This window comes from Hirundo rustica, chromosome 24 (genome assembly GCF_015227805.2).
Source record: "Hirundo rustica isolate bHirRus1 chromosome 24, bHirRus1.pri.v3, whole genome shotgun sequence".
NCBI lineage: Eukaryota > Metazoa > Chordata > Aves > Passeriformes > Hirundinidae > Hirundo > Hirundo rustica.
Window position 1 is genome coordinate 5,926,410 of NC_053473.1, and position 17,494 is coordinate 5,943,903.

At 61.0% G+C, this 17,494-nt stretch overlaps 1 protein-coding gene across 1 annotated transcript; it reads left to right on the plus strand.

The window, feature by feature from the left end:
* The first annotated feature begins 698 nt into the window (after window positions 1-698).
* Window positions 699-3,618, plus strand: RAB7B (RAB7B, member RAS oncogene family). The gene is made up of 6 exons (XM_040085621.2): window positions 699-790; window positions 1,683-1,744; window positions 1,826-1,952; window positions 2,376-2,591; window positions 3,033-3,158; window positions 3,538-3,618. Exons 2-6 carry the CDS (start codon window positions 1,692-1,694, stop codon window positions 3,616-3,618), a joined length of 603 nt encoding a protein of 200 aa, XP_039941555.1. The 5' UTR covers window positions 699-790; window positions 1,683-1,691.
* The last annotated feature ends 13,876 nt before the right edge of the window (window positions 3,619-17,494 follow it).

Genomic DNA, 17,494 nt, shown 5'->3' on the forward strand with positions numbered 1-17,494 from the left:
CGGGAGGCAGAGCTCTGCCTTTGCCGTGGCCAAGCAGGTTCTCCCACTCCAAAGAGCCCTGGGCACCCGCCTGGCGCTGGGATTGCTCCATGGGGGGCAGCCGAGATCCCCCAAATCCCATTTCCTGACTGAACACAACCTCCTGCAGATGCCACCGGCTCTGTCCCCTCTCTTCGAGCTGTTTCTGGGGTGCCCGTGGGTGCTGGGTGGGACCCCTGGGGGCTGGGGGCTGCAGGGATGTGGCACCGAGGGGCTGGAAATGCTCCCGATTCCCACCCTGCCCCTCTCCTGCCCGGAAAAGGAGGCGAAGCCACACAGAGCTCCTCGGAGGGACCCCAGGCCCTCCTCCCAAATCCGCCTATCCCACCCCACGACAGCAGAGGAGAATCCGGGATGGCTCCAGGGACGCCGCCCGCAGCCCCGCCCGGTCCTTGTCCTCATCCCTCAACAATCCCGCAGCGGGGACGCAGATGAAATGTCCCGGGGAGGGAGCAGAAAGGAAGGGGGAGGATTCTGAGCCAGAGGAGAGCCCAAAAGTCAGTCCCAAACTCCGGCAGAGGAGGAGAACCTTGTCCCGGCTCCCCATCGGACCCCGAGGCGGGGACACCCGGCAGAGCAGCGGAACCGAGGGAAAACCCCCGGGCGCGGCGCCTCCCCCAGCGCCGCCGGGATCTCGGCCCCTTTCTGCTGATGTCACGGCCGGGGCCCCGCAGAGGCAGGGCAGGGACCGGCCGCCCTTCCCCGGTCCTCCTCTCCCTCCGCTCCCTCCCGGCAGGTGAGCGCTGCTCAGGTGAGTCCCCGGCGGCAGCCCAGACCCGCGGAGCAGCAGCGAGCGGAAAAAAAAAAACAAAACCCTCCATGTTGAGTTTAAAAACATCCGGACTCCCAAAAAGCTGGCGAAAGGACCGGGAGGTTTGTGCGTGCTGAGACACGAGGCGCTGCCCGTGCCCGGGGTGCTGCCCTGGCACGGGGGGCACAGGGGGACGGCGGGGGGCTGCACCCCACAGCTCAGGGCTCCCCGCTGGTTTTCCAAGCGGGAATGGCGCGGGGCTGGCCAGCGCAGCGGGGAAGAATGCGGGGATGAGGCTGCCGGGGTTTCCGTCCGTGCCTCGGCCGCCGGTGCCGCGGGGATGCTGGGGCGGCCGGGGGATGCTGGTGCCGCCTGGGGAAGGGGGTTCAGGGGTCCTGGCAGGGCTCGGGGCACGGAGGGACCCTGGGACATCCTGGGGACACATCATGGGGACGCGTCCTGCGGGGAGATCTCGGGGTGCTCCTGGGCGGGAACGCTCCCTGGGCTGCGTTCAAGCAATTCCACCCGGCTGGGGTCTAATTGAATAAATTTAACTTCCAGCGGGACCCCGGGCGCGTGTGCCAGGCCTAGGGGGAGGGACTGCGCTGGAGAGGGGGTGGGAGAAGCAGGGAAGCGGCTGCCAGCAGCTTTGAATGGCGATGAACCGGCGAGTCCGGGCGTGCTCCGGCTCCCGGGGAGCCCGGCGTGGGCAGGGACCTGGGCTGGCCTTGGCATGGGGGGGTTTGTGTCCCCACCACGGCGGGCACGGTGCTGGCACGGTGCTGGCACGGTGGGGACGCAGCCACATCCCGGGCTGGGAGGGTGGGAGCAGGGACAGCACCCCAGGGTGGCCGGAGCCAGCGCCGTCCCCACAGCCCCTCTCGCCCCCCAGGGCCCGTCCATGGAGGCCAGCAAGAAGGTGGACCTGAAGATCATCATCATCGGAGCTCTGGGGTAAGGAGCTGGCGAGGGAGGGCAGCTGTGCGTGCGCTGGGTGCCCCCCGGCCCCCGCCCACCCCCTTCCCTCCTCACCAGCGTGGGCAAGACCTCCCTGCTGCACCAGTACGTGCACAAGACGTTCTACGAGGATTACCGCACCACGCTGGGCGCCAGCATCCTCACCAAGGTGCTGGCGGTGGACAGCACCCCCCTGAAGCTGCAGGTGAGCGGGGTGAGCTGGCACCGCCCCCAGGGCCGTGGGTGTCCCACCCTGTGCGCCCAGGTGCCCACCGCGGTCACGAGGTGCAGGGCTGGGCGAGATTCGGGGCTGATTTTCAAAGCTGATTTCCAGAGCCTGGTTTTCAAACCCTGATTTTCAGACCCTGATTTTCAGAGCTGATTTCCAGAGCCCAATTTTCACAGCCTGATTTTCAAACCCCGATTTTCAGACCCTGATTTTCAGACTCTGATTTCCGGAGCCCGATTCTCAGAGCCCGATTTTCACAGCCTGATTTTCAGCATCCGTAAACTGCACTGGAATCCCACAGGCATTCTGGGGGCTCGGCACCCCCTGCAGCCGCTCCTCTGGGCTGCAGCACCCACGCTGCTCGTGTGGTGTGTCCATCTGTGCCCTCCTCTGCCCCAGATCTGGGACACAGGGGGACAGGAGCGATTCCGGTCCATGGTGTCGACCTTCTACAAAGGCTCCGACGGCTGCGTGCTGGCCTTCGACGTGACAGACAGGGAGTCCTTCGAGGCCCTGGACAACTGGAGAGACGATTTCCTGGAGAAGGTCATTCCCAGGGAACAGGATTTCCCCATGGTCGTGCTGGGGAACAAGATAGACCTCAGTGAGCGGCAGGTAAGGGCGGAGCAGGGATGAGCAGTGCCCGAGTCACCATCCCTGGAGGGATTTAAAAGTTGTGCTGGGGGACAGGGTTCAATGTGGCACTTGGGGACGTGGTTTGTCGCTGGGTTCATGGCTGGGCTTGGTGATCTTGGTGGTCTTTTCCAACTTGAACAATCCCACGATTGTACGACAGGGATGCCGCAGGGTCCAAAGGGTTTTGAGGGCTCCACCTCAGCACCAGACTTTTCCCTACACCTCACATGACAACCAGAGCTCCGGGCAGGGAGCTGCCGCCTCCCCCGGGACTCCTGGAGGGGATAAAGCGCTGCTTTTGCTCCTGCTGCTCTGTGGGGCGGAGGCTGCGGCCACCAGAGGCAGCAGGAGTGACAGCCTCGGGCAGTGCGGGTCCCCTGTGCCACCCCCGAGCTGTGGCTCCATCCTCTCGCCCCGCAGGTGCCCAAGGAAACGGCCTCGGCCTGGTGCAAGGAGAAGGACATCCCGTACTTCGAGGTCAGCGCCAAGAACAACATCAACGTGGCCGAGGCTTTCGAGACCCTCGCCAAGCAGGCGCTGAGCACGGTGAGCATCCCCCGGCTGCGGGGGGGATCCGGGGGGATCCGGGGGGGATCCGGGGGGGATCCGGGCTCGGCCGGAGCTGCTCTGACAGATCCTCCCGTGGGGAACAGCTCCTGCTGCCACGGAGAGCGCGGGGATGAGGAACGCGGCAGCGTTTGACCCTAAACCGATAGGAGCAGGGATTGCAGTTTCCTTTTCCAGCACCGTCCTCTAGCGGCCGTGCCGCGGGGACATTCGTGTCCCCAAGCCCTGCGCAGGGTGGCTTTTCCCTGGTTTTTTTTTCCCGCTGTTCAGGGCCGAATCCCAGCGCTCGGCGGGGCCGCTCGGGCTGGCTCTGAGCTGGGCTCGCTCATCCTTTCCCTTCTCCGTTTGTTTTTTCCAGTACAAAGGGATTTTTGAGAGCTATTTAACCGACTCCATCAAGCTGACTCCCAACGACAAGCCCAAGCAGAGCTGCTGCTGAGCCCGGCGCCGCCGGAGCCCGCGATGCCCGCGGCTGGGGCCGTGCCCGGGGCTCCGCGCCCGCTGCCCGCCGGGACCGGCCGTGCCAGGGCCGGCTGCCCGCACACCCCGGGATTTGCTGCTCCCCGGGGCTCCGGAGCTGCTCTCCCCGTGGCCTCAGCGTGGTGCAGTCCCCCTGGACGTGCCCCCGAGCGGGCGGGGTCCCCGCGGTGGCGGTGCCGGGGGTGCGGGCGCTGCTCCCGCTGCCTCTGCAGGGGCCTGGGCACCACGGGTCGCCCTCCACCGCACGGCGCTCGGGGTCGGGCTGGGCCTCAGGGGACGATTTGGGCCGGTGGCCTCGGCACAGAGCCCTCCTGGGACCAGCCGCTGCCGAGGGAACGATTCCTTGCCTCAGTTTCCCTTCCTCTCACGCATATCCCCCATCGAACACCTTCCTCCTCCCGCCTCGCTGGGGAGGAGTCTCAAAAAGAAAACAAAAAAAAAAAGCACTTTGTCAGGGGTACTCTTTTTTTTTTTTTTTTTCTTTCTTTTTTTTAAATGAAATTAAATGAACTTAAATATTTCGTTTTGATTCCTATTTATGTGTTGTAAAACGCTCCCCAGCTCCCGCAGCACGAAGTCGGGGTGGGGGCTCCAGACTTTCCTCCCTGAGCCTGTTCAGCTTCTCAGCGCTGGGGGATGCATTTTGGGTCCGGCAATTTTTATTCTATTAATGTTTTTTTGGTTTTTTTTTCCAGCGCAAATTTTGGGTCAAGGGAGAGGGGAGGAGCGAAGTGGGTGTGCAGAGGTGGCCCGGCCCTGGAATCGGCAGAGGGAGCCCTGGGAGCAGAGCTCGGCTCCCGCTTCCCTTCCCGCATCCATCCCGCTCCTCTCCGGGCTCCTCCCAGCAGCCCGCGGCTGGATGGGATTCCAGGCTGGATCAGATTCCCAGGGAAGGCACCAGGGACCTCCCGCCCTCCCTCCAGACCCCCGAGGGTCCCACAGAGGCACCGCCCGGAGCTGCTCGTGGGGACAGCGCCCAGGGGTGACAGCACCCAGGGGCGGCAGCACCCAGGGGTGGCAGCACCCAGGGGTGGCAGCACCCAGGGGTCACAGCACCCAGGGGCGGCAGCACCCAGGGGTGGCAGCACCCAGGGGTGGCAGCGGCAGGGCAGCGCCCGGCAGGTGAGCTCGGGACGGGTGAATCCTGAGCCAGGGCTGGGCACGGGGGGCGCGGGGGCTGCGGGGCTGGAGCCCGGCCGGAGAGGAGCGGAGGGTTCCCAGCCCGCTCCTTACGCAACGCTCCGCCTGTTTGTTTGGGCACCGGGCCGGGGAGAGGATTTGTCCCGGGCTATCGGGACGAGAGGGGCATTAACTATTTCCTCCCCGCATTCCGCACGCCCTTTTCCCCTCCCTGCGCCCACCCGGAGCCCCCCCTGGCACGCAGCATCCCCCGGCCCGGTCCCGGCTGTCGGGACGCGGGTGCCGAGCTCTGCCCGTGCCAGCAGCGATGTTGGCATCGCCGCACCCTTCCCGCAGCAGCTCCCGGCGCTGCCAAACAAAACCCTGATCAGTTTAGAGGCAGTTCGGACACCCGGGCCTGGGCGGGTCGCACAAAGGCTGCCCGCGGAGCCGGGGCTGGGCAGCCTCTGGCACAAGCCCGCGAGTGGCACAGCTGGAGCCCGGGGGGAGCTGCGGGCTCGGCTCAGGGTGCCCCTGCAGCCCTGGATGCTCCGGGCAGGGTCAGGAGCTCCCTGCGGGGCTGGGGTCTGTCCAGAGCCTCGGGCCGGGCTCACAGCGAGTGCGAGATCATTCCAGGCACGGAGATCGGCACCGAGGAGGATGCTGCGGCCTCGGGAAGCGGCAGGAGCTCGGGTGGCATCCTGCGGCACCTGGCACACCCTGCGGCTTCTCCTCTCCGTGCATCCCTCCCGGGCCGGGCAGGGTGGCACGGGGCCGGGCAGCAGCCAGAGGTGCTGAGCTGGTAACGCTGTCCCGCGGCCGAAACCCGATAAAGGACACGGGGGGGGGGGGTGAGGTTTGCAACACGTGGGATTAACAAGGTCAGGCCGAGATTTTCTCAGGGTGAAAATCAAAGGGGAAAATATTTGCCTTGAGTGACTCAGTGAGTTCCTGAGCTGCCACCTGAGCTGCTGAGCTCACCCCGGCCTGTGGCCACTGCGGGGGAACCAAACCTGAGCCCTCTGTTCTCCCGCCCACTGTGCCCAGTCCAACAACCAGAGCCTCCCCAGCTGCTCTGCCGTCCCTGCAGGTCTTCATTCACCCACGGGAACAAGAAAAATCCCTAAAATCCCGCCCTGATTTGGGGGACCAAACAGCGACCATCCCAGCCCTCTTGAAGATCTGCCCTCAGCGTTTGAGGAATCAGCACCCGCAGAGAGCAGCTGCTCCACTGCTCCTTCCTGAGACACGTCCCAGCAGCGCCCAAGAATCACAGAATCGATAATTTGGGTGGGAAAATCCCTCTGAGATCATCAATCCCACCATGAGATCCTGTCCCTGAACGTCCACCTACCCCAGCCTGCGGCACCTGCAGCTGGGTGGGATTCAATTCTTCTATGGAAATGTGAGAATTTCAATAAAGGCGCTGGAAAATACCTTCAAAATCTGCAAAGAAAATTTAAAAAACAAACAAACAAACAAACAAACAAAAACAAACAAAAAAACCCAAACAAAAAAAACAAACAAAAACCCCCAAGTTTTCCTGTTTGGAAGCAGTAGCCCCATTAACCTGGAGCTGGGACTGGGAGTAAGGCAGTGGCTTCAGCCACTTCAAAGCCGACCTGATAAACCCCAGAGGTTCAAAGTTCCAGGTGACCTTTCAAAGGCGTCAGACGTGGAAAACAAAGCCAGGGCATCACACAGAGCCTTATCTGTGCCCCGCCGTGCCGCGGGGCAGTAAACGCCTCCGGAGGTGTCAGCACAGGGCTCTGCAGCCTCCCGGTGCCACCGGGGCCAGCCCCGGTCCCTGTCACCGGGGGTGAAGCTCGGCGCGGTGGCTTCGCCTGTGGCACAGCGGGATTTCTTCCCCAGAACGCTCCCGGTGCTGGGAACTACCCGAGGGACCGTTCTCCCTTTCCTCAGTCGCTGCCGCGTTGTCCCACACCCAGAGAGGGGGTGACACTGATGGGGTGGGGGTGACACTGATGGGGTGGGGGTGACACTGATGGGGTGGGTGTGACTGTCACCCCCAGGTGTGAGTGTCCCCAAAAGGCGTGACTGTCCCCAAAAAGGACACACAATGAGCCCAGCTTTGAAGCACAGCTGTTGCCTCACCTCCAGTGAGGGGGTGACACTGATGGGGTGGGTGTGACTGTCCCTCCCCAAGTGTCACTGTCCCCAAAAGGACAGAGAACAGAAATCTTCAGTTTTTCTGAAGCCGCTGAATGGAGTTTAAAGATTAAATACTTCAAATCGTGTTAGAAAGTTCGTTATTCTGGCACATTTTGGCGGCACCAGCATCCCTGCGGATGGGGCTGGAGCAGACCAGAAGCCAGGGCACCGACAGAGCCCGGGGGAGGCTCGGGGCAGTGAATCCCTCTCCCACCAGATCCCACCCAGACCCTGCATCCCTCTGGCCCCAAATGCTTTATTTAACTTTAACGCCCTTTGACTCTTCCAGGGCATTTCTGAGCTGCCTCCTTGTCTGGTGCCACGGCTGCCGCACCAACACTCCTAAAACCCCTAAAAAAAAAAAAAGCCAAACCAGGCATCTGCTTTGACATCAGGCATTTGAGATTCATCTGGAATCTGCCTGCTGCTGTCTCTGGCCGGGGGCGACAGGACCTCCTGCTCCTGCTCCTGCTCCTGCTCCTGCTCCTCACGTCCAACACCTGAGCTCCTCTGCAGGCATTCACCTCGGGGCCCCCAACAATGAGCGGGTTCATTTCAGGGCTTATCTCCCTTTAAATGAGTTGCCCAAGGCCAGGTAGGAGCAGGGGTGATGGGACCACGCTCCCTTTCCTGGAGAAGCCACACGTTCTCCTCCACGCACCTTCCCAGGTATTTTCTTTCTTTTTTTTTTTTTTTTTTTCTGAGGGGAAATTCCTTTCTTTTTTTTTTCTTTTTCAGGCTGGAAAACCTCCCTTGGCAGGAATTCGATGGTTTACGTGAGAAAAAAGCCCGGTTTGGGTCGATTCTGCTGGGGCAGAGTGGGCAGAAAGCCTGGAGGGGTGGGAGAGGCAGCGCCTGGAGCCAGCTCCCAGCCCGAATTCCAGGGGAATGGGATGCTCCACCTGGACCCCTCTGGCCTGGGGGCCCCCAAGGCTTCGGGGCTGCTCCAAGGGCAGGAATTTTTGGATGCTGGGGCTGCTCCCCGTGTCCCTAGGCCTCGGGCAGACCTTGCTGAGCGCATTTGGAGTCGCCCTGGAGAAGGCAGATATCTCACACCTGCTTTACAAATAAGATAACAGCTCAAGGTGACCCGAGGGTTGTCCAGGCAGCACGGGACGGTCCCAGGGAGGGACAGAGCCCAGTGCCAGGTGCTCTCTGCGGGCTCTCAGGGTGTTTTTGGGGGTGACCATCCCTCTGGAGCTCCTTGTGGTGCTCCAGACAGAAATTTGGGTGGGTGGGGTTGGCTCTGCCCAGCAGAGCGTGCTCTGCTCCCCAAGGCAGGGGTGGGTTTGTGTCTCACCCCACAAGCCCTTCAGTTTGGGGATGTGCCTGTGGGGAGAAGGGGCTGTGACAGGGCTGAGCCCACACGCAGGAGAGCTGCCCTTCCCTCAGTGACCTCCCTCATCCAGCCTCCTCAGCAATTCAGCGATAGATCGATACCTAAAAATCACCCTCTGATAAATCCCCATCCCTTCCACAAAAAAAAAAACAACGTGCCCTTACAAAATTACAAAAAAAACCTCTATTTCTCTTTTAACTCAAACCAAAACTCTGTTAACCCACTACACTAAAGGCGGGCTGGGAGGGCCCCGAGCAGCCGTGACCCAACAGCCCCAGAAGCCCAGAGAACCCAAAGGGCCCCGGACGCCCGCGGGGGCAGCTCCGAACCTCCCGAAGCCTTCCTGCATTCCAGCCTTCATTTTGGCGCTGTAAATCACCCTTCTGCCTCCCTCCGGGACACGCTGTTCCTCATTCCTGCCCGGACCGGGCCCCCCCGTGCCAGCTGGTGACACCGAGCGGGGGTGGCAGCGCCGGCGGGTCCCTTTCAGGTGGCACCTGCGGCTCCAGCCCTGGCACCGCGGGGCCAACGGCCGGGCCACCTCTGCCAGCGGGATGGTGGCATCCAGCCCGGGCTCTGCATTCCTGGGAGAGCGGGGAATGGTGATAACCAGCCCTGGGAACCTCAGCGCTCCAGCCGGGCTCTGTGCGGTGACATCGCGGCGGCACCGGCAGCTCGGAGCATCCCGCAGCACTGGGCACAGCCGGCGCTGCCCCAGGAACGGCCGCCCCTCTCCTGGAGGGATTTGGCAGCTCGGATTTCTGCTTTCCCACAGGGCTGAGGGGTTTTAAACGCTCCAGGAGGGAGGGACAGACGGGCAGGGAAGGAGGACACCCCCCGGATTGAGCTGTCCCCTGTGCAGTGTCACCGCCCGAGCAGCGCATCAGCCCTGAGGAAAAACCTCCCAGCACCCCTCGACCTGCTCAGCACCCCCCAGATCCTCATGGGAACCCCAGGCTCCCTCCTCAGAGGCTGCTCCTGCAGCATCTCCATCCCAAACCCTGCTCCTGTCCATACATGGAACATCTCCATCCCAAACCCTGCTCCTGTCACACCTGGAACATCTCCATCCCAAACCCTGCTCCTGTCACACCTGGAACATCTCCATCCCAAACCCTGCTCCTGCCACACCTGGAACATCTCCATCCCAAACCCTGCTCCTGTCCATACATGGAACATCTCCATCCCAAACCCTGCTCCTGCCCACACCTGGAACATCTCCATCCCAAACCCTGCTCCTGCCCACACCTGGAACATCTCCATCCCAAACCCTGCTCCTGCCCACACCTGGAACATCTCCATCCCAAACCCTGCTCCTGCCACACCTGGAATATCTCCATCCCAAACCCTGCTCCTGTCCACACCTGGAACATCTCCATCCCAAACCCTGCTCCTGCCCACACCTGGAACATCTCCATCCCAAACCCTGCTCCTGCCCACACCTGGAATATCTCCATCCCAAACCCTGCTCCTGCCCACACCTGGACAGTCTCCATCCCAAACCCTGCTCCTGCCCACACCTCTGCCTGCACAAGCCCTGTTTCCTCAGAAAACCCCCCGAAAGTGAGGAGCAGCTCTGGCTGCAGGCCTGGGGACGGGAGAGGGAGGGAAGGATGCAGGGAGGAGGGCTCCCTGCAGGTGCCATCATCTCCCAGGAACCGCAGGGCGTGCGCTGCCTGCTGCCCCCAGCCTCGGGCCGCCGCTGAATTATTACCACTGAATTATTGCCGCTGAATTATTGCCCCCATTAGGCGCGACGTATCTGCTAAAATTAATCACCTGCAAACAAAAGCACGCATTCCAGCGCACGGAGCGCTGCTATCTGCCCAGCAGGGAGCCAGCTCAGCAGTCTGTGCACCCCGGGCTGACCTGGGGAGTCCCTGGGCTGTCTTTCCGTGTCCCGGTGCTCCCCGGTTTCCCGGTGCTTCCCAGAAGCTCATCCACGCCTTGCGCACGTTCTGTTGGTGGCCACATCCTCGGGCCCCACGGGGGGAGTTTGGCCAGAGCAGAAAGAGGCAGAATGAGCTGTATTTATAATTACTGAAAATGGAATTTGACCAGGACCGTGCCTCCCAGGCCAGAAGTGCCCCAGGACCATCGGTGGCTGCACAGGGCCGGGTTCTTTGCAGGGCAAGACCTCGTTTAATCCTGATCACACCCAGCAGGACTTTGGAATAGCAGCTCCTGCCACAGGCAGCAGGAAACAAAAGGGAATCCGTGTGTGCAGGAGGGACACCGGGGCTGGGAAGGGACGGGGGAGCCTGGAGGTCTCGTGGAAGTTTGAGTGCATGGAAAAATTACCTCGCACCTGGCTGAGAACTTCACCGGGTTTTGCCAGTGCTGGCGGGACAAAAATCCAAGCAGCCCTGCCAGAGCACCAACCCAAGCCCCGGCAAGGGCAGCACTGAGCCACTCTGGGGTGGTTTGGTGTCCCACCGTGCCCAGCCAGCGCTTTCCTGCCTGTGCCAGGGGTCAGGGGCATCCCAAGAGCTGGAATCCCATGGAGTTAGCATCCCATGGAGCTGAAATCCCATGGAGTTAGCATCCCACATGCTGCCATCCCACGAGCTGCCATGCCACGAGCTGCCATCCCATGGAGCTGCCATCCCACGAGCTGCCATCCCACGAGCTCCCATCCCACAAGCTGGAATCCCACGAGCTGCCATCCCACTGTCGATGGTGCTGGCCCCCCCGTGCGCCCGCCCAGGGCCCGATGCACAGAGCAGGGCAGAGGATGAGCAGCACCAGCTGCTCCCGCTCCCCTCGTGCCAGGAGCCAGCGTTGGAATTTTACCTTCGTCTTCCTTCGGTGGAGCTTCGCTAGGGAAAATGCCCTTCCCCTTTGGCATGAGCGTTCCAGCTAATTAGCCCTGGATGTTAATTAGCATCGCCTCGGATGCTGTTCCCCCTCTTTCTGTGGCGCAGGATCCCTGTGGATGCTGGAGCCCCGTGTTCCCGGGATTTGCCCTGTGCCAGGAGCCTCTGGGACCCTCCTGGGCTGCTCCCGCTGCCACAGGCAGCGAATCAGGCTGCCCTTGAAACAAACAAAAACCAAAACAACACGGCAAAAAACCACACCAAACAAACAAACAAACAAAAACCAGAAAAACACACACACACACAAAACAAACAAACAAACAAACAACAGCAACAACAACAAAAACACAACAGAAAAAAAAAAAAAAAACCACCACAAACACAACCCCAGTGGATATGAGTTATTAATGGTATTTACGGGACACCTGCCCGGCAATGACTACCCCTGTGGGTCAGATGACAATGAATCAGCCCCCTTCGCTCGGGCACCTCGCCGGGTGTTCCTCTGCCGTGCTCCAGGCGCGATGATTGATTTGCATGCGATGAGGTTTCTTGGCAGTAGCTGCTGATGCCTCGAGCGTGCACGAAGTACCAGGAATTTCTACCCTGGGAGCGAGCAAAGGCCACACCGCTGCCTTCTTCCCGCTCCTCACCCCAGCGGCGGTTTTCTGCCCTTCTGTTTCTCCCCGCTCCCTTTTCCCGGCGTTTTCCAGCGCTCGGAGGTGGCAGCACCGCCCAGGGACACCCGCAGGAGGGAGGGCAGCCGAGCCACCCCCGTGAAGGTGCCAGGCTGGGGACAACGGGGACACGAGAGAACAATTCCTCCGCAACAAATAACCCCCTGCAGCTTCCTCCTGGTGGCCAATTCCTTTGGGGACACGTCCCTGTCCCGTTCCTCGTCCCATCCCGTGCTGATGTCCTTCCCTGTCCGTCTCAGCACCTGCAGCGTTCTGGGCCGTACCTGGCTCCTGCACTCTCAAATCCCTCTGGGAGGAGAGGAGAGGAGAAAGAGAGGAGTCCAGGATCCTGGAGAAGAGAGATCAGGATCCTGGACACAAGAGGGAAATCAGGATCCCAGAGAAGAGAGATCAGGATCCTGGAGAAAGGAGATCAGGATCCTGGACACAAGAGGAGATCAGGATCCTGGACACAAGAGGAGATCAGGATCCCAGAGAAGGGAGATCAGGATCCTGGACACTAGAGGAGTCCAGGATCTTGGAGAAGAGAGATCAGGATCCTGGACACAAGAGGAGATCAGGATCCTGGACACAAGAGGAGATCAGGATCCTGGACACTAGAGGAGATCAGGATCCCAGAGAAGGGAGATCAGGATCCTGGACACTAGAGGAGATCAGGATCCTGGACACTAGAGGAGATCAGGATCCTGGACACTAGAGGAGATCAGGAACCCGGAGAAGGGAGATCAGGATCCCGGCCCCAGCTAGGCGCAGTGGTGCTGCCATGTACTGGACACGGTGGCAGCACGGGGTGAGCCCCATCCCCTGCTCTGAGCCGGCTGCTCCCTGACCCACCCCAGGAGTTTTCCAGCTCCAAACGCTGCCTGTCCCCAAACCCTGGCAGCTCCCGGGCCCAGGGGTGGCTCGCAGGCTGCAGCTCCTCCCGGCCCCTCGCCGCTCATCGCTGTCCCCTGCCAGGGGCGTGAGAAGAACCTGCCAAACCCTCCAGCTCCTGCCTGCCAGGCTGAGGGCAGAGCCCAGCCCGAGCGTCCCGCACCTCCCCGAACCCCGCCGGGGCGCATCCCGAGCCTCTGCACCGGGCAGACAGCGGCGCTTCCCCTTCTCTCTCATCCCTTTGAACCTGGAAACGAGAGACACTCTTGCTTTCCGCCGCCGATCCCTTCCCGCTGGCACAAAGCGCCCCATTGTCCATCCCGGGGCCGCGGCTCGAGGGCCGGGCGGACGCTGCCCACCGCGGCCAACAAAAGCATCCTCGGCTGCCCGGCAGGGGAGGGAGGGGCAGGGGGGCCGTGAATATGGCTTATTGTCACCCGGAGCACGGGGGGACCCGCAGAGCCGTGAGGGAAGGGGTGGGGTGAGGAGGGACATCCAAAAAAGCTCTTCTCCCTCCTCAGATCTGCCCTTATCTCCCCGGGCTATCTCCTGCGCTGAGCCCGGGTGTACCCGCTCGCAATTACCTCCTCAGGCCAATCAGGCGCCGAGCACAGCCCTCGGTCCCCTTGAGTGAGGTGATTTATAAATGACTCACGGGCTGCTCGGAGCGCAGGTCTCCGCACGGCTCCTGGGCAGCACCGCTCCTGCCACCCCCGCACCCCCCGCGCCCCGCCGGCCGCTCTCCGAGGCGCAGGTAACTCCAACAATCGGGCTCTTTGTCTGGGTGGGCGTGGGGGATTTACACTCCGCTTGCACAGCCACTGGGTGTGAGGCGCACTATTTGGAGAACTGGCACTTTTTTTTTATTTTTTTTTTTTTTTTTTTTTTTTTTCGTCCTTTCTCCCCCCCCCTCCGCCTTCTCTTTTCCTCCCTCCTCTCGCCAAGGGGATTTACGGCGGCAGATTTACTCAGGAATTAGCAACACCAACGGCCCGGCAGCTTGATTTATTACGAGGAGAGAGGCTGGAAGAGCCAAAAATGCGAATTAATTATTGCTAGAATAAATCCTGCCGTCTTATCCCGCCCTGGCTCCTGCTGAGATGCGTGGAGGGATTTCGCTGATACAGGGCAGGCAGCACTGATGAGAAACGCTCTGTTTCTGGAACTTGGTTATGAGCAGAACTTTCTGTGCGTGGGATTGTGGAAAGCGGTCCCTGCCCTGAGGATGCTGCGCCCAAACTGAGTGTTGCACATCCCGGGAGGGAGGGAAGGGATGTGGAGCCCAGAGCCCGCAGGGGAAGCACTGGTTATGCACAGGAACCCAGCCCACAAATGCGGATTTGCCTGTTCAGGACATCCTGGTGCTCACAGTCAGGTCAGGAGGGAGTTTTAAAGCTGGGAATGAGGAGTGCTCCCAGACTGAGACCGGTCACACGGGGTGCAGGGTCTCCAGCTCCTCCCAGCGCCGTTTCAAGGGATGTTTAGGTCCAGTTTGGGCAGGCTCCTTCCTACGTAAGCAAGAGGAAATGTCCCCAATTCAGTCTTGCTCCACGGTGGAAAACCACAGTTCCCACAGCTGGGATGCTTTCTGCTCTGCCCTGATAAAATTTGTCCACACCTTATTTGTAAGCAGGCTGGAACCTGGATCTGGGGACCTGTCCTCCTTTCCCTCAGAGATAAGTCCCTGCGGTGACATTTGTCCTGGTCACGCAGTGTTTCTGCCCCGGGTCAGAGATTCCCGGTACAGAAACGCCGTCCCATCCTCCACCTGCGGGGCAGGATGGACGGGGTGACCCCAGAGGTGTTTTTCCTCCTCCGAGAGCGGATCCAGAGGGGCGGGAGCATGTGGAGGAGTGAGCTCTCAGCAGGCACCCCCGATCCGTGCTGGCAGGCGCTGCAGGAACGCGGCAGACTTTTTAATTCCTCCGGATTCTCGTTGCCCTCCTGCTGCTCAAGGGTCTGTGTCAGGGACACGGGGAGAGCAGAGACTGGCACTGAGGGACAGCAGAGTGTCTCTTCTCCTTCCTCCAAATGCCCTTTCCCGCCCACCCCTGCCCACCTCGGCTGCCTTTTCCACGGGAAGGGGATGGAGACGGCAATTCCAGGGGCTGGCCTGAGCTGCTCCTGGGGTCAGGCACTGCTCTGCCACACCCAGCAAGGTGACAGCCCGGGGGACAGCAGGGCAGGGGAGCTTTTGGAGGACCCCGCTGGGGTGTGTGGACATCCCAAAGCACAGCACCCCGGGCCGTGTGCCCAATGCCTCGCCCCAGCCCAGCCCTTCCCCGCACAGCCACGGCGCTGATGCGGCTCCGACAGCAACGGAGAGTCGGGGTGGGGTTGGGAACAAGCGGGTAAACCAAACAAATCCCCGGGAACGTGTGCCCAGCGTGGGCTTTGCTGCCCCGGTGTCAGCGCAGGGCAGATCCCCCGTGCCCGCAGCGCTCGCCCGCTCGCAGCAAAGCGCGGGATCCGAGCTGCTGAGCATAAACATTTCACTCAATAAACACCCTGCCAGCCAAACACTTCGGCTTCACCCTCAGTAGCTGGCAGATGCCTGGAGGTTTTATTATCCTGGTTACCAGGCACGGAGCTAGTTTGGTTAGAAACTCGTGTGAAGTGGTACATCAAACATTGGCACGGGCCCAGCGCCGGCAGCACAAGAGCTCTGCCCGCTGCCTGCCCGGGCTGGGTCACTCCCAGCAAGAAAAGGGACATCTGCCTTATGCAAATCACCGCTCAACACTCCGAATGTTGGAGCTGAACGGGAAGGAAGCGCTGATTTAATGCCTGCTGCTCCGTGGAGAAGGTGCAGGAGCGGGGGAATGGGAGGGCAGGTCCCGGGGGACGAGGGGCAGCTCGGGGCACTGGGATGGGAGGTGGGAGCTGGAGGGAGGCAGAGATGTCTCCTCCCGGCCCTGCTCCGTGGCACGGGACCCTTTCCACGCCTGCCCAGGATCCATCAGAGCCCCTCAGCACCTCCTCTCACCCCTTCCCCCTCCAGCTTTTATTCCACCAGCCATCACGGTGGTTCCTGGTGGAAAACGGACTGGAACAGCAAAGTTTTGACTGAACTTTATGGATTCTGGCATTTTGCCTTTTCTGAGGCATGGATATTTTCCATAACTGATTTATATATCTTCGGGTGTCTTCCTCCTCTGTTCCTAATGGGTAAAGGTTAAGAAAAGGTTAAACCCCAGGGACAAAGGTGTGTGCACGGTTCATGGCCTCAGCCCCCTGAACACAACCCCTGCTTCTTCCCCCTCCCCAGATTACTGGGAATTATTTTTTTCCCCGCAAATACTTGTGCCAGAAATGTGGGACTGTAGATGTGTCTTTACCACCGCTGGCTTTTCCTCCTGAGTCAGTTCATTCGTAGGTGAAGCCTGTGGCCATCTAGAGCCAAAGCTAAAACAAAACTAAATCAACCAAATTTGAAGTGAGGAAAAGAAAGGGACTCTGGGGTCCCTTGGTGGTGAGTTCCTGCTGCGGTCCATCAGCTGGACTCGGTGCTGGAATGTCCCAACGCCAGGAGGTTGCAGAGAGTGACCGGGGAGTGCAGGGGCGGATCCGCGGGTGCCCGGTGGCAGAGGTGAATTATACAACATCTCCTGAAGCGCCAGAGCTGAGCGAGTGACAGCAGGAACCTCCTCCTCCTGCTGCCTGGGCGCTCGCAGAGGCAGAGGGGAGCGGCCGTGCGGCAGGAGGCTGAGGGACAGCTCAGTCCGGGGGAGCACCTGGCACTGCCACATCTGGCACTGCCACATCTGGAGCGCAGCACCCGTGCCAGGCAGCTCTCAGGGAGGAATTGGTGGCTTCCCCTGCTGACCTTGCAGCACCTGGGCCCTTTCACCGCCTTGCCCCGGGGCTCCCGCGGCACCTGCGGCCGCAGCCAGGCGCTGAAGGCTCCGGCCGCTCCGGGGGCACGGGAGTCAAGACCTTGTCCTGGTGTTGCAACCAAACCCTTGCACCTGTGCCTGCGTTGTCCCGGCAGACCTGGGCCGGGGGACAGGGGGGAGCTGCTTTTATGGCCCTTTCTTGGGCAATGGGGCCGGGAGGGGGTGTTTGGGATGGAGATTCACACGGGATTGGGAAGAGGTTGGACCTCTGAACCCAATCCCGAAGCAAACAGCACGGAGGGCTGGGTGTGCCTTGCGCAAGGAGAAGGGGGATGGAGAGGGGCAGGCCAAGGAGGAAGAGTTTTTTCAAGAGCACTGATTTTTAATCCCTAAAATTAAGAGGCAGCCAGCTGAATGGGACATTCATTCCTTGAATGCCCATCTCCGGCGCTGGGATCGGTTTGGGCCCTGGTATCACGCCTCAGGCAGGGATCAGATGGCTCTCCCACCAAAATTTGACTCATTCCTTGGACTGGAGCTCCTGCTCTGTGCCTACGTCAGCGCAGGAAAGTGGCCTTGTGCCAATGGCTCCTATCAACACGGGCCAGGAACCTCAATGTGACTTTCCTCTTCCCAAGCACAGCTATCACCAGCACGGGGACAGCAGATAAGAGCTCAGCGAGTGTTTGCAGGACGAACTCGGGGAGAAAAGGTCTGTGCCTGGCATGCACAGCCTGGGCTGGGGCTGGCCGGGCTGGGGTCAGCTCCTGACCTGCTGGGACAGCGTTGGTCACCCACACCACGTTGCTAGAGCGGAGCAGTTCTGCTCCTGTGTGCTGTTTGCTCCGAGTATCACATCCCATTTGTGCTCTCGGCGAGGTCAAATTTTACACTTCTGAGCATCACCCACTGCAGGGACGGGCTGCCTGAAAACCCGTGAGCACCTGGAGCTCTTCTCCCAGATTTTGTCCTTTATTTCCAT

What these genes read in the sequence shown, in the direction of transcription:
- RAB7B (XM_040085621.2), top strand. Translation starts at nt 1,692, where the DNA reads ATGGAGGCCAGCAAGAAGGTGGACCTGAAGATCATCATCATCGGAGCT. An exon ending in GCACCCCCCTGAAGCTGCAG is followed by an intron (nt 1,953 to 2,375) that starts GTGAGCGGGGTG and finishes CCTCTGCCCCAG; the next exon opens with ATCTGGGACACAGGGGGACA. An exon ending in CCAAGCAGGCGCTGAGCACG is followed by an intron (nt 3,159 to 3,537) that starts GTGAGCATCCCC and finishes TGTTTTTTCCAG; the next exon opens with TACAAAGGGATTTTTGAGAG.